The sequence below is a fragment of the Balaenoptera musculus genome, chromosome 6, assembly GCF_009873245.2.
Source record: "Balaenoptera musculus isolate JJ_BM4_2016_0621 chromosome 6, mBalMus1.pri.v3, whole genome shotgun sequence".
In the NCBI taxonomy this organism is placed as follows: Eukaryota; Metazoa; Chordata; class Mammalia; order Artiodactyla; family Balaenopteridae; genus Balaenoptera; species Balaenoptera musculus.
The window spans coordinates 80,822,105-80,848,236 of NC_045790.1; the positions used below are offsets into that span (position 1 = coordinate 80,822,105).

Genomic DNA, 26,132 nt, shown 5'->3' on the forward strand with positions numbered 1-26,132 from the left:
TACTATAGCAGCTGGACAATGAAGGGGAATTCACAGAGGGGGAAGCCCAAATTATGCATATAAATATTTGCCAAATTATTTATCCTTGAACAGGCATCAGCTCTCTTTAAGGGAATATAACAGAATCCATAGTCTACAAAGTATCATTCGCAAGGTTCAGGATACCATCCAAAATTACCAGACATATGAAGAAACTGAAAAATTTGATGCATACTTAAGAAAAGGCAGTCAGTGAACACTGACTCTGGGATGACCCAAGTGTTGAAATTAGCAGACAAGGATTTTAACGAAGTTTTTTTGACTATGTTCAAGGATATAAAATATGCATATAATGAAATAATAGACATGAAATCTCAGTAGAGAAATAAAATGGAAATTCTAGAACTGAAAAGTACATTATCTGAAATAAAAGTTAACTGGATGAGCTTAATAGCAGATCGAAAATGTCAGTGAACTTGAAGACCAAAATTATCCAATCTGAAGAACTTTCCTTCTACCTTTTAAGTCTCTCTCTTCTCTGTCTTAAGGTTTTTGAGCAAGGTGTACCATAAGCATCTTAATTCCAGTCCCTTCACAATAAAGTGTGATACTACGAGCATCAGCTCCACTTTCAGGAGCAGAGACCTTGTCAGTAGAACAAGAGCATACCTTCCAAGTTCTCCATCAAAAGTTGGTAAAATATTATTTAATGGGTATAATAGAGTTTCAGTTTTGCAAGATCAGAAAAGTCCTGGAGGTGGGTAGTGGTGATAGTCGCACAATAATATGTACTTAATGCCACTGTACACTTAAAAATGGTTAAGATGGTAAATATTATGTTCTGTGTATTTTATCACCCCAAAAAAAGTTTAAATAAAAAGTTGGTAAGAAAATTTAAGCAAGAAGACCTTGAATCATTTTTTTCTCTTATGAAAATGACATTGGTCCCAGTGGCAAAATGCATCCTGCTGTTGTTTTTAAGAGCTGCTCTATCTGCTTATAGTCAATATATAGGAATTATACATGATAATATGTATACAAAGTATTGATAGAACAAGACATTTGCTGTTCCATGGGTTTCAGAAATCATTCGGGAGAAATAAGACTAGGTAGCCAGTGTGTATCCACCATATCCTAAAATTTGTATTTTTAAAAATATTTTTATAATTTTATATTTCTAAAATATATTTTATATATATATAATCTAAATTACCTTAAGTTCAGGGGAAAACAAATTTTAAGTTGTTTTCTTTGTTTTTATTCCTCACCCCAAGATTTCACATGTCTAAAGCTAACTATAGCCTCTTCAAATACTCTCATTGTTTGAAAACAGAGAACTTTATAATGGAAAAGTGGTCTCCTTTTTTTGTCCTTCCCCTCTTGAATTTTTATTTTTATTTTAAAATGAATAACAGAGAGAATTTAACAGGACTCTGATGTATTCTGTCCCTACTTTCCCCTTCTCCCCATTACTACTTTAATTAATGTTTTACTTTCATTTAAAAATATTCTTGAGTTACTTTTTTTTTTTTAAAGAAAATTGAGGATGCAACTTTGTTATAGACACCTCAGTCAAATTATAGTGGTAATGGCGATATGAGAAAAAGTAACTCTGACTCATAAAATTATCAGAAGGGGAATTTTCAAGTTTGTTAAACAGAAGGGACAGTTGGTTTGGTTTAGTCATCAAAATAAACTGTGCCCTACTGATTTCCAAGTTCTATATTGTGCTCAAATTTTCCATTGGGAATGAAACATTCCACTCTCCCTTTCTACTGTTTAACTTAAGCTGCAGTGAACAGTAGGAGAATGGCCCTGTGGCTGAGCTGCTTATTTTTTTTTTTTTTTTAATCTATTCATTTTATACTTTCAGACAGATTTTTCCCTGGGGTGAAACAAAGGTTAACTGAAATTTCCTCTGTTGTGTACCTGAACGAATCAGCAGTTTGAGAAGGAAATCCCATTGATGGGCCAAGAGAGTGACAGGCTCTATTTAAAGAATTCCCCCGACTGTGTGGTAGACCAGCCATGCCATGAATTTAACTGTTCCTGTGGTCCCCATACTTGTACCCACCAAAAAAAAGAGAGAGAGAGAAAGCGACTTTGTTCTGCAAACGTAGCCCTAAGCTTTGAAAACCACGAGCCATTGAGTTTTGTGAATTCAAGTTAGACAGCAACAGAGGCCAAGACTTTAGGGGAACAATATCTGAAAGGGAGTACACAAAAACAGGTAGAAACTGTTTAACTGTTTTATTTCTCTGTGTGTATACAGATTTATGTGTGTTTATACACACACCCAAAAAAACCTGTACCTTTTTCTCATTTTATGTAGCTAGTCCTAATTATATTTAAGCAATGATGTTTGTTAAGTTTTGAAATTTATTAAAATTTTTTTGTTTTTATAGCCTTTTGACTCCATAAAAGTATTTTGATTTTAGCAGGACGTATTATATGTTTTAGAAATGAGAGCAAACACAGTATATGTTTAAATGATTTTAAAAAAAACTGGACCTTTACATTACCTCTGCAGGAGCTTTACTGTCAGAGCCAGCTCATGTATTTTGTATTTTTCCTGTTTAAGGGAAGCTGCTTTAAATATGAAAAGATGGTATCTTAAGTTGGATTAAACATCCTTAATTCATATGTATTTAACCTCAGGACTTGTGAGCCTTGTTGAAAATCCAGCTTTAACCCTGCCTAGTAGGCCTCAATAGTACATACTGTGTGGAGATTATAAATAGTCATGGTCTTTCTGAGATGGAGGTTAGTGCGTATTCCCAGGGGGCATGGACTGTTTACGTTTCTAACAAATATTTCACATATGTTGCTAATTCATATTTCTGTTTACAAATTTAGGAGTTAATTTTAAAAACCTTCCTTTGTTACTTGAAGCTTTTCTTATCAAAAGTTTCTTAAGTCTATCCTTCTCTCTAGTGTGGATGGGACCTTAATGGAGATTTTGTAAAACACTAGAACTCATAGAGAAAATAATCCAGAGTGATTGGTTTCTGTCGGGGACTTTGAAGAAGGAGGTACCATTTGAGTTGGTTCCTGAGGGAATTTATCTTAAAAGATCATGTAGGGGCTAGATTCATGCTCACAAATGAGAAATTGAAGTCTAGAGAGTTAAAATGATTAGTACAAAATTATTCAGTATGTTTTGGAAGAACCTAGGTCTCAATTCATACCTGTTGTTTACTTGTACAATAAGCTGCCTCTCTTTTATTCCAAGATGGGTATTTTAAAAATCATTTCTTTCAAAAAAAAAAAATCATTTCTTTCTTGTCAGTTATACCTCAGTAAATCTGCGGGAAAAATCATTTCTTTCTTTCCCTTTTTCTTCTGCTATTTCCTAACTTTTTCTTCTCTCTTTCACTTTTTCCTGTTCCTTGTCTTTTCTTCTTCTGCTCTTATTTTTCAGTATTGGTCCTACTGCAGATAGGTTGTGGCATTATAAGTTTAGAGCAGGATCTGGGGGAGTGGATGTGATCAAATATTCCATATGGCCTATAGAGGGCTACATTGTTCTTTTTAGATGTTATTTTTAAAAAATCAAAATCATTCATAGCTAGTTGAACAAGTTGTGACTCAATCAAATACTCATTAGTTGATGCTTATGTAAATAGAAGCAAGAGCTGACCAATGCCATGGATAGATGCCAGCTAATTTTTAAAGATCAATAAAAACAATTGACATCTTTTTTTAGGAAATCACTTGGTTCTTCCAATTTTATTCATTAAATAATATTTATTGACCTTCTACTACATGCCAGACACCATGCAAGGCAGTAGAGGTACAAGCGTAAGAAGGAAATGGTTCCTGCCCTCGTATAGACAAGAGTTAACCACAACTGGAAAGTTGGGACATTATTTTTATAAAACTTCATAGAGGACCAGCATTGCTCTTCAGATAATACCATTATTCCTATCAAATATAGTCCTATATTAAAAAGTAGAAAAGTGCAATTTGAAGTTCAACAAGTTGTTTTCACATTATTAATTGCCATGTGCTACACGGTAAAATGATAATATTGTGGAGATTTTCAGTAACAATTTTATTGTCAAAGCCAGAGACTATTCATAAAAATAATTTAGGGAGGTGATAAGAGCGTGTTGGTTCAAAGCATGGTTTGGAAGTGAGCCTCCAGTCTTCCACTTACAAGTTTTGTGGCACTAAACAAATTATTTTAAACCTCACATAAACCTCACCTTTTTTCATCTGTGTAATGAAAATAATAATAGCTGCCTCTATAGGATTGTTGTGAGGGTTAAATTAGAAAAATATGTAAAAATGCTTAACATAGTACCTAGCACAGAATAAGCTGTTTATATTAGCTGTTCCTATGTTCTGTATTTTTAAAAAACAATCTGGATTTGCTTCCTCTTGGAGGGTCTGTTAGTGGGAATTTGAAAAGGAACATTCTTTATGTATTATGCATGTTTTCTTTGTTGGAGATACTGCACATTAGAATTTCCTCAAAACTCAAGATGAACATTTGTTTAAAAGTACTGTCAATTAGGATGAGTTTTTAAAATTTGTTTTCTTTTGAATTCAAAATTTTATGTAGTAATATCTAATCCTCCCTAACTTCTTGCTTGTTCTCTGGCAATCTCAACTTTGAGTAATAGTTACTGTAGGTCCATTGGTAAATATTTGTGTTTTGGATTTAAAGACAATTCTGTCAGTAATCTTTCTGAAGCTAAATTGAAACTTGAGTAGCTTATGGGGCTTGTCTTCCATGTGATATCCAAATTCTCCCCCACATACTGGTGGGGGGAGAAGGTCATTAGAAGGTAAAAATTTTAAGGAAATAGGGTACCAAGTTTTAGATGAATATTTCTTTTGTAGTCAGACTGCTCAAAAAGTTGTCTGTGTTTACTGCCTCCAGTCTCTCTCCTCTACTTCTCTTCTGTTCAGTAGAGTTTTGCCTCACTGCTTCATTCAAACTTCTCTTATCAAGATCACCAGTGACGTGGTAATAATTACAAGAGTCAGTTCTGAGCCTTGATCTTACCCTGACCTATCAGTGGCATTCCCCATAATTGACAACACCTCTTCTTTGATACATTTTCTTTAGTTGGTTTACAGGGCATTCACCCTTCCTCCCAATAGGTTTCTTCCCACTGTACTGCTTATTTCTTCTAAATCCTTGCTCCTTTTTTCTTCTTTCCCTATATTCAATCCCCTGGTACTGCCACCCAGTCCTGTTCTAATCATCATCTCCATGCCACAATCTGCAAGTTTATATTTCCAGTTCAGGTCTGTCTCTTAAACTTAAGACCGGTATATCCATTAGCCTACTAAACATCTTCATTTGGTCGTCTAATAGATATCGCAAATCCAGCCTGTTCAAAAAGAAATTCATCTTTCCCCCAAATATCTTCATCTACAGTTTTTAGTTACATCAACTCTATCCTTTTAGTTGCTCAGATCAAAAAACTGGGAGTCATCCTTGACTCTGGTCTTCTTTTACATTCATATCCAACTCATCAGGAAATCTCGTTGGCTCTACCTTCAGAATATATTCAGAATTCCTTCACTTCTCAGCACATCTTCTGCTGTCATCTTAGTTAGAGGTATCATCATTTATTGACTGAATTATTGCAATAACCACCTAGTCTCTCTGCTTCTTTACTTGCCCCTCCCCTCATTTTTTAATCTCAACAGAGTGATTCTTTAAAGAGATTTTTTTTTTTTTTGATGTGGACCATTTTTAAAGTCTTTACTGAATTTGTTACATTATTGCTTCTGTTTTATGTTTTGGTTTTTTGGCCGTGAGTCATGTGGCATCTTAGCTCCCTGACCAGGGATCGAACCGTACCCCCTACATTGGAAGGCGAAGTCTCAACTGCTGGACCACCAGGGAAGTCCCAACAGAGTGATTCTTTAAATTGTCAGTCAAATCATATCACTCCTCTGTTCAAAACCCTCCACTGACTTCCCATGTCACTCAGAATAAAAGCAAGTATCTTCATAAGGCCTACAAGGCCCTTCGTAAACTGGTAACCCTGTACTTCTTTGACCTCACCTCCCCCTCATTTACACTGTTCTAACCACACTGGCCCCCCTGCTGTTCTTCAGTCACACCAAGAATATTCTTGCTTTAAGGACTTTGTCTGTTCCTACTGCCTGGGATATCCCAGAACTGCATGGCTAATTCCCTCATCTCCTTTAAGGTTTTGCTTAAATATCAATGAGGTCTACTCTGTCCCCCCTATGTAAAATTGTAGTTCATATCCAACACTACCAATTCCCATTACCATGTTCTACTTTTTCTTTTTTCAAAAGCATTTATTACTGATAAGATACATCGTTTACTTATTTGTTATGTTTGTTGTTTATTGTCTCTCTACCCTAGAGAGACACTAGAATGCAAGTTTTACAGGGGTAGCAATCTCTATCTTGTTTAAATAGCCCAAGGACCTAGAATAGTGCCTCAGTATGGCAGTAGCTCAGTAAATATTTGTTGAATGTATAATGGTAAGAGTTGAGAAGAATGTTTAGTTTAACCCTCAGTATACCATCAGGTTCATTAGACCCCATTTTAGTTTGTTTCTTTTGTGAGCATTTCTAACTATTTCTAAGAATTTATATGTCATGACTTTTATTCTTTCTTAGAGTTCTTCCAAAGAACAGAGAGAAGATTTACTTTTCTTAATAGAATAAAACTCATTCTATCTCAGAATTACTAAGTGGGCCCATTGGTTCCTTTTATAAATCTAAGATACATCATGGGATCCTAGTGATCTTATTTTTGCCATATCTTAAAACATTTTACTATTTCATCATCCTAAGAATAATTTTATCATTACTCATCAATTATTCTAACTATGCTAAAAAAGAGTAAAGCTAATTTAAAAAAACAACAGAAGAATGAGGGAATTGCCTAGAATGATGATGTAATAGTGAAATAAATCTTCACTGTTTCATCATCCTTCAGTTTCCTTATTTTGATGCCCAAAGTATTGCATTATCTTTCATGAATGTATAAAAGAAGTCTGGAGGCACCGTCTTTTTAAGCTTTCATTGAACACAGTTGAAAATTTAGAATTTTACATTTTCTGCCCAAATTGGCAAATAGAAGAAAATTAACAGAGGAAGACATTTCACAGTTATTAGATGAATCAGAATATGAATGCAAAGAGACAATTTGTAGTACCCAGCCTTTAATGATGTGATGAACTTGGCCTTTTAAGTGAAGTCTCAGACTATGGTTTTTTAGAGGATGTCACAGATGAATTTTCTCAATCTTAAGAATTGGTGAATGAACAATGTATTTCTAAGTACAGAAAGGAAATAGGGTATTCTCATCTAGTCAGTCAAACAACAGGAAGTTCTTTGCCACACAATATTATATGACAAGAATCTGTACCATCCTGCTTTGATAAAAGGATGTGTGGCTGTATTATTTCATATTTTATGATATTTGTGTACCACAATTCACTCGATACAGTTTGTTTCAAGTGGACAGACGCTGAAGGCAGATGTGTATGCAGAGGTACTGGAAGGAAATAGATGATATGGAAGGGAAAAAAATTGAATGGATTGGTCATTCTAATTGGTGTTTATAAATCCAAAAGTAAAAACGTTTTGTAATTATGGAGCAAAAAAGAGATATATTTGAAATCTGGTATTAATATTTACAAAATGGATGTGTTCCAAGTTCATACATGACAATTGAGCAGTTAGTTGTATTCTAGGATGTTATCCATTTCAGGTATATTTAACTTCAAAATAGGAATATATAAAATAAAAATTGGGGTTTGCCATGTTTAAATTCTTATTAAGATTTCTAATAAAGTTGTTTATCATTATCACTTTCTCTTTAAATTATCTGTAAAATGACTTAAATTATTAAAGGGTCTGTTAGACCCAGATGATGAATGGTGATGACTATTTCTCCTAGTATAATGCAGCAGGCGCTGCTCTAATACTGGAGATATGAAGATAACTAAACATTGGCCTTGTAGAGAGATGAGGTGCTAGTGGGTGGCATGGTAGTAAGTAGACTTTTCAGAGCAGGTAAATGAAACAACTAGGCTAGTATTAAATACAGGAAAATTAAAGAATTGTATCAGAGGAGAAACAGTGTACTACTACACAGCCATAAATTGAATATTAACCTGAGAAGAGGGATGGAGGGAAAAGAAAGTCAGATAGATTGTTACAAGAAAACTGAATCCCCTTTTACTTTATTAGGAATTTAGATATTAATGCATAAAATAGATAAATCCATAAATATCAGGATGAACATTATTTAGAAGTATGCAGATAAATACCAAAAGAAATAGAATTGAAACTGCTTGCCTCTGGGGAGTGGGAGCTGGAGTAGGGAGGAGAGAATTGCTGTTTTTATACTTTTTAAAGTATTATTGGAGTTTTTAATACCATGTGCATGTATTACTTTGATAAAAATTAGCAATAAAATAGGAAATTATGAATTTAAAGAGGAAACTTATCTGGTATGTAGCAATTGAAGTTGAAGGCATGGGGACAATGCAGAAATCCTAGATCTGAGGTGGTGAACAAATGGTGATGACTGGAAGGAAACCAACGTATTGGCTTGGAAAGACATTTTAAAGAAATATACTGTGAATTTAAGACCTGGCCTGATTGGATAATGGGGTGAAATATTGGCTTAAGATGAAAACAAACCTATATTTTGAGTCATTAATAACAGCAGGGAAGAAAGAGAGCCAGTTTCAAGTGGGGTTGTAAAGATGAGTTGTGCTTCGGATATGTTATGTTTGCAATGACTGTAATATAAATGTTTGTGATATATCCTGTAAACAGTTATAAATGTAAGCCGGGACATATTTGGTCTTAAGGCCTGGAGAGAGATTTGAAGAAAATATGAGCCCCCAAAATAATAAAAACGATTGTTTTGGAGTGGCTTATTTCACCAAGGAGAGAGTGAAGAGAGAACCAGACATTGAAGACCATACATGTGCTCACACACAAAGTTAATGATAGGTAAAGAAAAAGAAAAAGGATTTGGGAGGGAGACAAAGAAGTGTTGAATAGAAGGATGGCTGAAAGAATATAGCTTACAGATTGGTATTAAATTTTTACCAGCAAGTATATACCAAATTTATATAGCCTTTAAATCTTCTCTAGAAACTTACAATATCTTTTAAAAAGTAGCCTCTTCATTAAATCTGGATGTGTTTTATATGTGCTTGTCATTTTACAAATGTTTCAAGTGTCCACATTGTATATTTTGGACAGGAAAGAGTGAAAGTGGGGAATAGGAATCATAGTAGATATCTTTAAAAGAAGAAAAAACAACTCCCATAATCCCACCATATTTACTGTTTCTGTTGATACTTTTTCCTTTTCTGTTCTTGTTACTTAGTGTAATTTGAGGAGTCTTTTATTTCTAAACAAGTATTTCTTAACCAGGTGGTTTATTGACTAAATCCTTGGGGTGGAGGGAATGGGGGATGAGAGGGAACTCGTGTGTGTGTGTGTGTGTGTGTGTGTGTGTGTGTCTTTGGGGATACACAAAAGCCTTTATATGACTGATAAACTTTGCAAGAGCTCTGTATAACCCTGTGCTAAGCACCTGTATTTATTTCCTCTTTCTTCTTCCTCCTCTACCTCTAAAAAAAGAAAAGATAAATCCCCATTTATCATTTACACACACTTAAAAATATAAAATTTCTGGTAAATTTAATATGATTTAAAATAAGATGAACAATTTGATGCCTGACTTGCAAATTCTACTAAAATTGTTTTATTTAAACTGTTGCCAGTTACACAATGCAAAAATTTAATGACGAAATGGTTTTGTGACCAGTGTTAAATGGAAAAGTATAAATAAGAGAAAACCAAGACAGAAATAAAGAGCAGTTTGAGAAGAATACATGTGAATAAAGGGGCTCAGCCCTCAGGGGATTTGCATGTGGCATTGTGTGTATTTCAAAGGTTTCCGTTGAAATAACAGATGCTACTGATGAAGTTGGGAATAGTAACTTCATTTGTGGCTGGTTCGGTTGCTTATTAAAAGTGAGAAGATCCCAGGGGGAAATCTGGTATAGTGGAGTTAGGCTCAGGAAAGGATATAACAAATATCTTGCAGCTTCATCTTTGTGATCTTTAATCCATAAACCCTGGCTAGGTACAGGCAGGATTATCTATAAATGTCCAATTATCTTAGATTACATGTGAATCCTGTGTCTGCCAAGTAATTTTATTCGATAACAGTGATTTTTTAAAGTTCTTTTTTAGTTTCTAGAGTTGCTTACTACAGAAATTCCAAGTTTTTTCCTTAGCCATTGAGAATTATCAATTGAACTTTTATATATACAATGACAATCTATAAAATTATCTATTGGCTAATGTACCCCAGTTCAGAACAGTGTTTACTTGTGTGAGCATACATGTAAGCATGTTTACATATGCTTCCTTTTCTTTCCTTTTTCTTTTAAATTTTTTCCATTCACAGTATGCAAGATGTGCTGATAACTGGATAGTTAGATAGAACTTACAATTTTGTGATGGAAATAAAATATTTATTAATATAACTCTTAATACAAAGTTTAGAAATTCTCAATAGCCTAAGAGATACAAATAAGCTGCTTTAGACTATGAGTGAGAGAGAAAATAATTCTACAGAATGAATTCAAAAGAGGAAATGTTATTTAGGTAATTCAGTAAACATGAGTACCTATGACAACTAAGGAATCATGCTTTGGTGTGTGGATGATACAAAGATAGAAATGACAAGGTTAAAGTCCAGGATGTTACAGAGTTGAGGGTGATCATCTCTGCTTTTGAGGTGTTATTAGGGATGACTTCAATGGATGAGGTAACACATGATTTGAGACTTGAAGACCAAGTCCTAGTTCCAAGTGGTTGAAATTGGGGTTGGCTTGTGTTCCAGGGAATACATGCATAAGCATAGTTGCAGAGAACAAGAGGACACATTGGGAAAAGTATTAGGCATAGCTGGAGCATTGGTATCAGGAAGGTGAAGCCAGAGAAATAGGTAAGGGCCAAATCTTGGAAGGCACTGTGTGACATACAGAGGAGTTTTACATTGATTCTGCAGGCATTGAGGGATCATTCAGGGCAGAATGTTTTCACATTTCTGTTTTAGAAACATTATTTCATTCACAATATATACAAATATCAAATCGTTATGTTATACACCTGAAACTAATATATGTCAGCTATACCTTAAAAAAAAAAAAAAAAACCCTAAATAAAAAAGAAAGAAAAAGAAACATTATTCCAGTAACAGAGGAAGGCAAAAATGGGTTGTGGTACTAGAGATAGTTAGAAATTATTTTAATAATCTAGGTGAGAAATTAAGTGTCTCTGGGTCAGCCTAATGGCATTGAGGTTATTATGAATAGATTTGGTGAGCAATTGTATGACAGGTGAAAGGGAAGAGTTGAGGTTTTCATTTGGAAAATAAACTGTGGTACAAGTTATTGAGATAGAATATACAAGGAGGAGAAGTAGGGTTTGTTTTTAAGAGAGAGACGCAAGGAATGGGGAGAAGGTAAAGAATTTATTCTTAGTAATTACGAGTTTTAGTAACCTATAAGATATCTAATCCCAATATCTCATAGATCAGGAGCTCAAGAAAAGATTGGGCCTGGAAATACAGGTTTGGTGGTTCTCTCAATGGCCGTGTATGACAGCCTGGGACAAAGAATGTAGAATGAGAATGAGGACAAAGAATGGAATATACCAAGTGGCCACTGAAGGAAGAAGAAACTGTAAAGGGGAACAAGAACTAGGAAAGTAGCTTGTTTTATCAGCCAAGAAATTGTTGACTGCTCACAGAGGTCAAATGAGAAATGTACTGAATATTACCCATATACTCATTAAATATGAAGAGCAGAGCCTTAAAGAATATTCAGAATTTATAATCATGGGACTTCACTGACAGTCCAGTGGTTAGGACTCTGTGCTCTCACGGCCAGGGGCCCAGGTTTGATCCCTGGTTGGGTAACTAAGATCCCACAAGCCGTGTGTGCGGCCGAAAAAAAAAAGTGTTGCTGCTGGCTTTGAAGGTAAAGGCAGCTTCTAGAAGTTGGGAAAGGCCAGGAAATGGATCTTCCCCAGCCTCTGGAGGGAAAGCAGCCCTGCAGGGGAAAAAAAATTATAATCATGGAAATTGGACTGTTAGGTAGAAAATTGGGCAAAGAGGGTTATTGTGTTGAAGATCACGGGAATAAAATGACCAAAAGTACAGAAAAGGGAAAGCACTAGAAGTGTTAAATTACAAACAGTAGGACCTTTTAGTTTAAACTGTTAGGTATGTAAAAAGGGAGTGTGGGCAATAAATTTAGAAATGTAATATGGTTGATTTGTCTTTTATGCTATAACTGCCAAATTATTTAACCTCAATTGATCTTCTTTATGTTTTGTGGGGTTTTTGGTTTTTGTTTGTTGTTGTTTTCTTGGGTTTTTTTGTTTTGTTTTTTGGCGTTTTTTTTAAGGCCGTGCCATGCAGCATGTGGGATCTTAGTTCCCTGACCAGGGATTGAACCCACACCCCCTGCAGTGGAAGCACGGAGTCTTAACCACTGGACCACCAGCGAAGTCCCTCAGTGTGTTTTAATGTAGTGAAAGAATGCCATGTCATATGAGCCAGAGTTTTGGCTGTATACTGCAAGTGAGAGAAAAGGTATTGAGAATGCCCAAAATCTAGGTTCCTTAGGGATTGCAGGTATATACCAACCATTGTCTCGTTTTTCCCAATCCGCATCTGTGAGCCTGTCTATAGACTCACCAATTATTTGGAGAGAAAACAGTTGCTAGAGAACTGACATACTTAATATTGTATGAAGACTGTTTTGGTGACAGTCATCCTAAGTTAATTAATTGATCATTGGTAGAATTCAGTATTTCTTGTTAAATAACCCATATCCCAGATAATAGAGGACTTTCAATCTTTTTAAAAACTTGATGTTAATTAAATCATCTTATTTTTAAAATTTTTTAAAAATTTTATTTATTTATTTTTGGCTGTGTTGGGTCTTCGTTGCTGCGCATGGGCTTTCTCTAGTTGCGTCCAACGGGGGCTGCTCTTCATTGCGGTGCGTGGGTTTCTCATTGCAGTGGCTTCTCTTATTGTGGAGCACAGGCTCTAGGCCTGCAGGCTCAGTAGTTGTGGCATGCAGGCTCAGTAGTTGTGGCACACGGGCTTAGTTGCTCTGCGGCATGTGGGATCTTCCTGGACCAGGGATCAAATCCGTGTCCCCTGCATTGGCAGGTGGATTCTCAACCACTGTGCCACCAGGGAAGTCCCATCCTATTTTTTAAAAATGAGATTATCATGGTTATTTACTTAACACAGTAATACTTTTTAGATTCTTTAGCCCCAAGATAGTACGTACTACTATACTATATGATAAGTTCCTTGAGGGCAAGCACCATGTCTTAGTCATCTTTCTCTCTCCTACACTGTCTTTTACATGAGAGATTTTCAGTGAATATTTGTTGAAAATTAACTCAACGCTACATTAAATGAAAACATTTTATACTTTGAGGAAAATTATATTTACGTTCTTAAATAATTAGTGACAAAATAACTTTTTATATCTACTTTGCTGAATATTAAATTCAAGTCCATTGTATATGGAGAAAATCATAAATATATACCTTTTCACTGAATTGTAATGGGACTTAAAATTTTAGATGTTAGAAATTAGGATATCTAGAAAATGTAAGGCACGTATGGCTTCCGTGTAAGAAGGGGCTATAGTGTATTAGGCTCAGGAAAAGATTCTTCTTAGTACCTGGCTCCTCTACTGAAAATGACCAGCTAGATATGCTGAAGTGAAATCTTCTATAATCTTTGGTGATCTTTGGAAAAACATTTCACTAACTCCTACTTTCTGTCAAATTATCCCAAAAGGTAGAGAACCAGCTCTATAATTGTGCCTGCTTTCTCAGCAGAGAAATGATCTTCACCAGTTCCCACCCACCAGAATTTAGGCAGACTAAGTATTATTGAAGCAGAGCATGAACTGGCTTTACTCCTCAGAAATCTAGCCCAAACTCTTCCTTAGATCCTTTGAAAACTGAGTGCAGTCTTATGGGTAAATAGCTACATTAGCACTATATTTCACAAAAGCAACAATTGCAATTTTTTGTAGAAAGCACACACATTTTAAAAATGAACATTTGTGTAACCATACAGGATTGTTCTGAAGATGAAATATGTATTTAAAACAATTTATAGACTGTGAGTCACCATCACCATATAAATTTGAAAGATGTTTATGTTTATGCATGAGAGAAAGAGAGAGAAGGAAGGAGGGAAAGGAGGAACGGAGAAATAAAGATAGCAGAATAGTTCCAGAAATAGGAGAAAATGTGTAAAATGTGTAAGGTTATGGGTTCACTTTTCTTTGGGGTTTGCTTTTTTGTCTTGAAGATTATTTCAAAAGACAGGAAATATTCTGTTTGTTGCATAGTATTAACAAAAGCACCCTGTAATACTGTTTTACTATCTCTGCTTTCAAGAGTACTACTCTGGCAGAAAGAGGCCTGATGTACTATTCCTTGGAAAGTTCCACACAGTAGGAAGTCAAGACTTTTAAAGTTAAACTAAAAGAGGAAAGACATGGAAAATTTCTTAGTTGGAAGAATAGATTTAATATTAATTAGTAAGTCCTCATATGTGTTTCAGGTAAAAAGTAATAATATTTTAATTCTCAGTATTCTTTATATATAAAAAGGTGAAAATTCTTAGTAAAGGAATTATCACACCCTTTGTTCCAATCAAACTGTATTGTTTGCTGTATCCTTTTACCTCTTTCATTACGTTGCTTGTGCCTTTCCTTTTTACTCGTGTCCTTCATCACCTGTTAAAATCCTATTCAAGATGTTTGCTTCCAGCCATATTGTGTTAACTTATACCAAACTTGCCCTCCTGACAAGAGATGATGAAATTAGCAGACAAGGACTTTAAAACAGACATTATAAATAAACAGAGGTTTAAAGGGAAAGAGGCATATAATAAGGGAAATGGAAGATATAAAAAAGAACCAAAGGGAACTTATAGAGCTGAAATATATAATATTTGAAATGAAAAAATGAAATGAAAAATTTTAGTGGATTGACTTAACTACAGATCAATTAGCACATTTTCAGACATTGAACAACAGGCAGTACTGGACCATGATTCATGAGAATATGGAAACGAATGAGGTGCACCCTACAATCAACCTGCATCATGGTGCTAAGAAAGGGAACCGAGGCACAGCATGGCCATCTCACTAAGATGAGAAGACAGAGATCAGAGTTCAGAGAGGCTAAAGAAGCTGTAGTTTGTGAGGCATAGTACTGGAGAGAGAGAGAGAGAGCTGAAAGGGATAATACTCCAGAAATCTGCGTTGAGGCGTACCCATGAATACCAAGGATACTGAGTTCTTCTCTGCCCATGGATAGGGCAGAACTCCACTAGACTTGGACAAAAACCTACTGGAAGCCAAACAGTTCCCAGAACTTACCCGAGTTCTTACTTGCCAGATTGGAGAGACTGTGTTAAACACCCTAGACATTCAGTAGTGACCCCAGAAGATACATCTTAGTAGTAGGGCTTAATTAACCCTAAGCAAAAGCTACTCTGGACCTACCCTAACAAAGCTTTAAAAGTCTCAAAAGGGTCAGCTGATCTGGAGGTTACTTAACTGCTTGTCAAAACAGAGTCTCACACTTTTTTTTTTTTTTTTAATTAATTTATTTATTTTTGGCTGTGTTGGGTCTTCGTTTCTGTGTGAGGGCTTTCTCTAGTTGCGGCAAGCGGGGGCCACTCTTCATCGCGGTGCGCGGGCCTCTCACTGTCGCGGCCTCTCCCGTTGCGGAGCACAGGCTCCAGACGCGCAGGCTCAGCAATTGTGGCTCACGGGCTTAGTTGCTCCGTGGCATGTGGGATCTTCCCAGACCAGGGCTCGAACCCGTGTCCCCTGCATCGGCAGGCAGACTCTCAACCACTGTGCCACCAGGGAAGCCCTCACACTTTTTAAAGTAAGAAAAAATCAAGACACTCAACAGGGGCTTCCGAGGTGGCACAGTGGTTAAGAATCCACCTGCCAATGCAGGGGACACGGGTTTGAGCCCTGGTCCAGGAAGATCCCACATGCCGCGGAGCAACTAAGCCTGTGTGCCACAACTGCTGAGCCCACGTGCCACAACTACTGAAGCCCGTGTGCCTAGAGCCCATGTTCCACAACAAGAGAAGCCACTGCAATGAGAAGCCCTCGCACCGCAACTAGAAAAAGCCCGCACACAGCAACAAAGACCTAACACAGCCAAAAATAAATAAATAAATAAAATAAATTTTTAAAAAAGACACTCAACAGTGTACCTCAGTAGCAACCAAGGGGAAAAAAAAATTACTAAGCATTCAAAAAAGCAGGAAAATGTCACTCATAACCAGGAGAAAAATCAGTCAAGTGATACAAACCTAGAAATAACAGAGAATATGAAATTAGCAGCAGGGACTTTAAAACAGCTGTTAAAAATGTACTCTGAAATTTAAAGGAAGGGAGAAATATAATAAGAGAAATGAGAGGTATAAAAAAGAAGCAAATGGAACTTCTAGAGCTGAAATATATATTTGAGATTAAAAATTTACTGGATGGGCATAAGTACAAATTAGATTACTCAAAGAAAAAGAATAAGAGAGTATTATGGACAACGTTATGCCAATAATTTCAACAATTTAGAATAGACAAATTCCTTGAAAGTCACAAATTATCAAAACTGGCCCAAGAAGAAATAGAAAATGTGAATAGCTCCATATCTACTAAAAAAATGGAATTACTATTTTAAAACCTTCCTACAAGTAAAATTCTTGGCCCACAAACAAGGAAAACTCCAACCTAGATGACTTCACTGGTGAATTCTATCAGATATTTAAGGAAGAAATAATACCAGTCCTACACAAACTCTTCCCAACACTTCTGAACTCTTGTGAGGCCAGTTTTACACCAATATCAAAACCAGACAGACGTTATAAGAAAAGTATAAACCAATATCCTTCATGAACACATATGTAAAAATTCTTAATAAAAGCAAGTTAAATTCTGCAGCATGTTCTAAAGAATAATACGTCCTAACCAAGTGGAGTTAATCACAGAATACAAGGTTGGTTTAACATTTGAAAATGAAATCACTGTAATTCACCGTATTAAGAGAAAGAGAGAGGAAAAACCGTGGGCTATCTCAGTTGATAGAGAAAAGGCACTTGATAAAATTCAACACACATTCATATTAAAAACTCAGGAAACTACGAATAGAAAGGAATTTCCTCAACCTGTTACGAAAAATCTACAGCAAACAGTATACTTAATTGTGAAAAACTGAATATGTTTTTTCCCTAAAATTGGGAACAAAGCAAAGATTATCTGCTTTCACCACTAATATTGAGTATCATAATGGAGGTCCTGCATAAGGCAGTGAGGTAGGAAAAAGAAAGAAAAGGCATACAGATTGGAAAGGAGGCAATAAAACTGGCTTTATTCACTGTATTCATCAGAGTAATGCCCATTAAAATCATAATGAATACTACTTCACACCCATTCTAAGGTTAAAATTTAAAAGACTGACAATTCCAAAATTGGTACAACCAGTTTGGACATTCCTTTAAAAAACTAGAAATAGAACTACCATGTGATCCAGCTATCCTTCTCCTGGGCATATATCCAGAGAAAACCATAATTCGAAAGAACACATGCACCCCAGTGTTCATGGCAACACTGTTTACAATAGCCAAGATATGGAAGCAACCTAAATGTCCATCAACAGATGAATCGATAAAGAAGATATGGTACGTATATACAATGGAATATTACTCAGCCATAAAAAAGAATGAAATAATGCCATTTGCAGTGACATGGATAGACCTAGAGATTATCATACAGAGTAAAGTAAGTCAGACAGAGAAGGCAAACATCATATGGTATCACTTATATGTGGAATCTAAAAAAATGGTACAAATGAACTTATTTACAAAACAGAAATAGAGTCACAGATATAGAAAACAAACTTATGGTTACCAAGAGGGAAAGGGTGGGGGGAGGGATAAATTGGGAGATTGGGATTGACATATACACACTACTATATATAAAATAGATAATAAGGACCTACTGTATAGCACAGGGAACTCTACTCAATACTCTGTAATGACCTGTATGGGAAAAGAATCTAAAAAAGAGTGGCTATATATTTATGTATAACTGATTCACCTTGCTGTACAGCAGAAACTAACACAATATTGTAAATCAGCTATACACCAATAAAATTTTTTTAAATAAATAAATAACTGACATTCCAAGTATTGGTGAGATTATGAAGCTAGGTGGGACTCTCATACAATGCTGATAAGAGTGTAAAATGATACAATCACTTTGGAAAAATCTGCCAGTTTCACATGAAGGTAAAGACATACTTTCCATATCTAATAATTCTACTCCTAGCTATTTTCCCAAGGGAAATGAAAACTTATGTCAAGTAAGAAGAAAGAGTCTCACTAGAATGTTTATTGCTGCTTTATTTATAATTGTGAAAAACTGGAAACAACCTAAATGTTCTTCAGGAGATGAACAGCTAAACAAATTGTTGTAGCCACACAGTGGAATACTGCTCAGCAGTAAGAAAGGAACAAACTACTACTACCTAACAACATGAATGATGACTTTCACAAATATTCAGAGTGAAAGAAGCCATATACAAAATGGTACATAATGTATGATTCTATTTATATGCAGTCCTAGAGCAGGCAAAATGAATCTGTCGTGAGCGAAAGCAAATCAGTGGTTGCCTCCGGTGGGGAATTGATTGCAAATATGCTCAAGGTGACGTTTTGGGGTGATGGAAATGTTCTACATTTGATTTTTGTGGTGGTTACACAGGTGTGTACGTTTGTCAAAATGCATCATACTGTATTTTTTACGTGGGTATATTTTATAATATGTAAATTATACCTCAATACAGTTTTCTTTATGGCACAGCCTTCTGTGACTTTTTTCCCCTTTCTCCCTAAATTCAGATATCTGTTCTTCCTCTGAATTTACCATAACATCTTGTTTGGTTCTCTCCTACTCCTTTTCTTTTTATCTGTTTGTGTTTGCCTAAGTTATAAGCTCTTATCAGTTTTGTTTACCCTATAGCACCTTGCTTATTGTAACCTTTCAATACATGTTTGTTAAACTGAACTAATTTAATGCAAAGAGAGTTATCAGTTATTGCTTTGATTACAGTTCTAAAGTCTGAAAAGTATCATAGTCCTGGACCTTAGCAAGACAAGGCTATAAAGCAGGTAAGAGTTGATATTAGGCATCTTTAGGGCAGTCCTAATTTTACACTTTAGGGCAATCCCATTTTATATTCTGTGGCGTTGGTTGGTACACACATAGAAGATGGGTGCTCCCGGGCCCTGTGGAAAGTTGTCTTTAAGGCAAGACACTCTGTGTTGGTTGCAAAGACCTGGAGGATTTAGGTAATGTAGACTAAGTAACAATGTATTTGATTCCAGTAATGAATGAAAATTTGATAAAATTACAGAAACTTAGTGCTAGAAGATACCATGGATACCACTTTATCCAACCCATTACTAAACAGACCCAGAGAGGGTAAATAACCTGCCCGACGCCACACAGCAAATAAGAGATAGGGTTAAGTCTGGAACCCACATTTCTGACAAGTCCCTTACCAGAAATTGAGCTAAGTGGAGAATTGTCTGCCTGTGGAAGTTCTAATGAGTTGCTCTTAGACAAAGCTTCCATTAGGTTGGGATTTGGAGTTAAGGAGCAAACAGGATAGGTATGAGTCAGTTATTGCTAGGGTAGAACCAAAACTGAACCATGAGTAGGGCCAAAAGTTCACTTATATTTTCCTCGTGATGTCTCTACTTCATTTACCACCCAGAAGTCTGATTTCATTTGTAATTGAAGCCTATTTTGTGTACTTGCTGACAAATTTTCTACAGTAAGAATACACTGTAGCTTGTCGAGGAGGAGTTAGTATGTAACCTAGAATATTGTTGAATTCCACGGGTATGTTAAAACAATCTAAATGGAGCTGATCTCCCTTGTAAACCTTCCCTTCTTTCAATATTCTGTTCATGTATAAATTTATTGGAGTTTGGGGGTGGTAACAGTTGCTATTTTGCATTTCCTTGGTTTGGGAGTTCATTTTTTAAGGACAATATTAAGTCAGTTTTATAATTAAAGTGATTTTAAGTGGTCATTTTGAGTTTTAATGATGAAGGACATTGAGGTACAAAAGGCAGCTTTGAAAGTTACAGCAAAGCATGCTCCTTAGACGAATCCTTTGAATGAAAGAATAATAGCATGGATGGTGATGATGAAGGAATAGAAGCTGCTGCTATTTAATGTATTCTCCACTCTCAGTATATGGATGCAGCCTCCGAATTTTACAAAGGAAATAATCATCAGCACAGCATCTCTGCTCTCCTGTGGATTGGTCTTTTTGTAAAGCAGCCTCTTGGTTTTCTTAGTAAAGGTATTTTATTTTAAAATGTACCTCTAGACACTTACTCCTGGTAGGCCTGGGAAAATGTAGATTACTTCATGTCTCTTCAAAATTCCCTTCAAAGAAGAGTCAAGCTCAATTTGTGTTTTTCAGATAGAGAAGAAGAGTAGATAGGAGGAAGGAGGAAATCTTTGCTTTGGGGGAAGAAAAAAACTTTCAGTCCTTTGTTGACACCTTAGCTTCTGCATTAGTCATATGTCCCTTCCTCCTTGGCCATGGATGGACCAAGGGAATAGCAGCCATTTGCAAGTTTGTAAAGGGGCAGTGCAAAGAGAAGAAAACAGCTGATAAAGAAAAATGTAGGGCTCCCAGCCCCTAGGTTTTTACAGTTATATTTTTAGATCGGTCACTGTCTTCTGGATATTTGGCCTTCTGTTTTTGCTCTTTTACTTCACTATTTTTGATGTTGTAAAATACAGTGCTAAATTCCTAGCTCTAATCATGAGATAGTATTCAGAGTCCACCTTATAAAAATGTTACAGTGAGAAGCTGGCGGACACAGTTAATACTGATATTGGAAGGAAAAACCTTTCTTCTACCTACTTGGGTCTGAATGGTGGGGGGCCTGCAAGTTAACTGACACACAGTAATGAGTAACTCACTAAATAGCCAAAGGTAAAGGTTTGTATACTAACTTAACAAAAGGGAGGATTTAGGGCTTCAGAAGATAGAAGGTTTTGTTGTGCTTGTTTACACAGTTTTGGGGGAATGTCCTGGTACCCAAGGTCAGTGACTTTCCTGACTAGAGACTTCTGGGTTGGGGAGAGGGGCTGTGGCAGCTGACTCACAAAGCAGGCTTTTAGTCAGATAAGGGAAGTTCAGATACGATTTCTTTCTGCACCTGCTGTTGGGTTTTTGGTCCCTTCAGTGATTTTTTTATATATATATTTGTTTATAGTTTGATGGTTTTCAAAGCATTTTCACGTAGCTCACTTGATTCGCACAATATTTTTTAGGTATACAGGGAAAATACTATTATTCCCATTTCACAGGTAAGGAAACTGAGATTAAGAGAGGTTAAGTATTTGTTCAGAGCCACACAAATAATGATGGTGTCAAGATAAGATGTTAAGGGATTCACATTTCTCACTACACCTTTGGGGTTCAATTTCAATACTGACAGATTGAATAATTTATTGTCAATCAAGTGCTTTAAAGGTGTCAAGATTGAGTAACATTTTATTTGTTTTGTAGGAGAAGATGGTGTAAACTGGTTCATCAGTGACAAAGATGTTGAGGTAAAATCAAAACATTTTTGAAGTTATGAATAATAGAATAATAATTTTCTTTGAGGTGTAGTTTCACTTCATTATGATGACTTAATAAGCTTTTTAAAAGTAGCAGCAGTCCAGGTATCTTGTAATAAAAAGTTTAATTTTAGTCTATGGGTGATTGAATTTTTCATGAGTTTTTCAGAAGCGTAGTTCAGCCTTGATTTTTGTCAGTCAGTTAATTGCCATAGTGATTTAGTCCCCTTTCCCTTTTGTTTCTTCTCTGCTATGGTGAGTCCTCTCAGCCCATTTTGCCTGGTACCGCTAAAGATCAACACCGGAAATAACTGCTTCTTCAGTGTAAGGAAATGGTTAGTCTATATTTAGGATGTGGCAGGTGTTTGTCTTTGTCAATTATTAGCCTTAATGATGACAGATGGCTAGAAAAGAGAGTAATTTTACAACTTGGTATAAGGAAAGTGTTAAGAGATAATTAGATTGTGTCTCCTTTTGAGGCCTACTTGGCCAATTCAGCAGAATAACAAGTAAAAGATGAAAGTTTTTTTCAAAGATGGAATTGTACCAAACAAGATAAAAGCATGGTTGGCATTTAGGTATTCCTCTTTAGATAGTCCATATGATATGCTTTGCTAATGTTCTCTTGCAAGATACTGGATTTTGGCTAGAATATGGGACAGCTAGAATTGGATCAGTGTAGGCAGAATGGATCTTAAAAGGACTCTAGGGGAAGGAAATTATCTCATTCTCTCTTAGAAATTAAAATCCAGCTTGTAGGCAGTAACCCTGGGCTGTTCAAAAGAAGGAATGTATTTGGTCACTATGTGGTTTTATAACTTTATAAAGGACAAAATCATAAAAAACACCAACCCCTAACTAAAAATATAAGCAAGTTTATCATTCAGAAAAATGTGGTATACATCCAGATATATGTCAGCAATATCTTTGACTCTGAATGCCACTGGAATGTCTAAATGATGCATTTCAGTGCTCCTACTAGACCTGAACCGTAAGTAGAGAAAGATAAAAAAGAAATGGAACCATATGGAGAAGTGTAAAAGAATAGGGGAGATGGGCAGACAAAAAGTAGAGCTGTTTTCATGGCACCCCTTTTAAGTTTTTCTAACTCCTTTTAAAAATACAAAGTTCCCTGTTGCTAAGTTCTAAATTGAACAGATTATGACTGTTAATTGTCTTGAACAGAGTGAAATAATTTTAATTCTTGATCTTTTTTTTCCCTTAGGCACAGATAGGTAAAAAAAGAACATCTGGAAGATGGACCCACCGATACTATTCAGTCAACAAAAACGTTACCTGTAGAAATTGTGACAAATGTGGCCATTTGTCAAAAAACTGCCCCTTTCCACAAGTATGTGAAATATGTAATGTGTCTTTCCACATTGTTAAAATCAAAATCATAGGGTTGGAACCCTTATAACCTTACAATTCAAATGTTATGTAATATATGTGTTAAATTTCATATTACATGTTTATGTAGGTCGCAGCCTAGAGTAGTAGTAAAGAACAATAAATCTACAGCCAGAATCAATTTCAGCATCCCATTAGTAGTTGTACAACCTTAGGCAAATCATTTCACCTTTTGTGCTTCTCTTTTCTTTTCTATAAATTGAGAAGATTGAATCAGATTGATTCCTGAGACTCATTTCACTTCTAAACCTTCTACTTTATGACACGGCTTGTTTCATTGTGGAATAATTTTCATTGTTAGAAAATTATAATTTTAGGCATTTATAAATGTTTATTGACGTAAATTATGTTAAACAGATACATCAATCTTTGAAATAACACAGAACTCTTAGACATTTCTTGACACTAGTAAGCCCTTAACAAATATTCCTTCCCTTACCTACTTCCTCTCCCAAATGATTGCCTTTCAAACATTTGAGATGGCTCTCTTGTTTCCTCTTTGTCTTTGCCTGGCAAAGCAGCCTCTTTCTGTATCTGTTGCTCCTATGACTTAGCTTCCAGATCCTCATCATCCTACTTTCCCTCTCAGACACATTCCACTTTGTCAGTGTTCTACAAGACAAGGCATAAGAAATAGATGCCAGATGATAGTACGTGCAGACTAAGCCTTTTTGGCAACCACAGGATACAGATGGTTTTGTTAAAGCTCTGATTTCAGATATTTTGTTTGATTTTATAATTATGCTCAGGACCTTCATTGTGTTCCGAAATTGGAAATAACTTTTTATGGAATTATACTGAAAAGGAAAAAGTAGTATTCTATTTGAGACTGAAGTATTTTGCTAAAGAGATTTTCTGTTTGTCTGCCACATAGAAAGTCCGCTCCTGCTGCCTCTGCTCCGAGAGAGGACACCTCCAGTATGCCTGTCCGGCCCGCTTTTGCTTTGACTGTTCTTTGCCTATGTCTTCTACTCACAGATGTCTTGAAAGACCTTCCTGGAGAAAACGGTGTGACAGATGTGATATGATAGGCCACTATGCTGATGTGAGTATCCTGCATGTAACTAATTTGTCGGACTTTGGGGGCATTGTGCCAATCTGTAACCATCTGCCAGCCTACTTAAAAGCATGTTTACTACACACTGTGTATAATGATAGTCATGTCCCTTTGGCCACTGGTCATGTAAATCAGTGCTCTAATATCTCAGGATAGGGATCCTACTGAATGGGTTCATCAGGAGGCAGCATCAACAAATATTGTAAACCTGTGCTGGCTTCTTTGGCTTAATGTGCTTGCCAAAGTAAAGGTTGTAATTAAAGAGGTATGTAATAAATAACATGTAAAATTTGTGTACCTATTCATTCATAGTTAGATGAAAATATATATATAAACACTTAACAGTTGTATACAAAGGTCTATATGAAGCCTGCTTTGATGCTGCTTATTGGTGGCTCTTGGTGGTATAATAGTCTCATGCAAGAAGGACAAGCCACCAGTACTTTAAATATGCTTATCTTAGATCTTTCTTTAGATTTAAGAAGACAAAAGTAACTTAGAAGACATTTCAGTTACTTGTAGCATGTTAAGTTTTAGCACATTGTTATTTTAGACGTCATTTTGCATCATATTATAAATGTCTGTGGGATTTTAGTCACAATTTCAACCAGAAGGGCTTATAGAAGTCAGTATCTAAAAAAAAAGTAAGAATTTTTTCCCTTTAATTTGTGCTTCCCAAAGACATGATACAAAGCACAAATATTTTTAAAATTTTCCTTATATTGAATTGTACCTAGAGCCTTTTGCTTAAAAAATTAATACGACTTTCTGTTGGGATGAATTTCAGATTAAGACAAACTAGAATATGAATGTTTGGTATATGTGTTTCTTGTGTAAATAATATAAAAATTATTGATTGTAATTTTTAAAGGATCTTTATAAACAAATAAAAATAGGATCACTGTCCTATAAGTTAATTTTTTTTCCACTTAATTCTTTATGAATGTGTCTCTATCAGCTCATAAAGACTACCTTTCTCATGGCTAACTTTTATTCCATTTTTACCAATTTACCCAGCCATTTCTCTACCAATACATTTAGATTTATACTGTTACTCATTTTTTTTTTAAGCAAACATTGCTGCTGTAAACACCTTTTTATATATCTGCATACATATAAGAGTATTTTGGTAAGTCATATTCTAAATGGAATTGTGTAATTAAAGGATATGTACGTTTATCTCTGGATAAATATTGTCAAATTGTTCTAAAAGATTGTACCAGTGTATCCACTTGCTAGCAGTGTTTAAGAGTACTCTCAACCCTAGCTGTAATCAATCTTTAAAATTTTTGGCCAATCAGATAAGGAGAAAATGATATCTTACTGTTTTAATTTATATTTCTTAGGCCCCTAGTGAGGTTGAATATGAGTCTTAAGACAAGGTATAGAGATAGAAGTTGTCATTTCATTCCAAAGTAGTTTAAACTTATATTTCAATATTTACTAAGTTTTAAAAATAGTAAATTCTAGGTTGTCTTAGTTTTATTCTGTTGTTCTCTGCATTGAGTTGTCAATTATTTCTTAGAAAGATTTTCTAGTTTGGACGTTAGATTTAAAAGCATATTTTTTAACTTCTTTCTTCCAAAGGACTCTTATAGGTATGGTCTAATTTGCGTGTGATAACAGAAGAGGCTCAGACATTATCACGAGCAGTTTTTTTGAAATAAGAAACTATAGTACAGAACGGTTAAGAATGGTTTGTAAAAGGTTATATAATAAGCTGTGAATTAAATCTATAGCTCATTCTGCTTAACTTCTTAATTTTGGCCTCTAATGTATGTTAAACTCTTTATTTAAAATGGCCTTGAGGATTAATAACCCCAGTGAATATAAGTTCTTAAGATAGGGTTAGACTGTGGCTGACTTCAGAGAAGGCATCACCCTTTTCCCTAAATCTACCAAGACCTACCATTGGG

General features: G+C 35.5%; 1 protein-coding gene across 3 annotated transcripts in view; it reads left to right on the plus strand.

The window, feature by feature from the left end:
* Positions 1-26,132, plus strand: part of ZCCHC7 (zinc finger CCHC-type containing 7) — a 240,898-nt gene that overhangs the window by 163,122 nt on the left and 51,644 nt on the right. For all 3 annotated transcript variants that reach the window (XM_036856592.1, XM_036856594.1, XM_036856593.1), the window contains exons 3-5: positions 21,697-21,740; positions 22,975-23,100; positions 24,034-24,204. In XM_036856592.1, the coding sequence (XP_036712487.1) occupies positions 21,697-21,740; positions 22,975-23,100; positions 24,034-24,204 (341 nt within the window). The remainder of the gene's footprint in view (positions 1-21,696; positions 21,741-22,974; positions 23,101-24,033; positions 24,205-26,132) is intronic.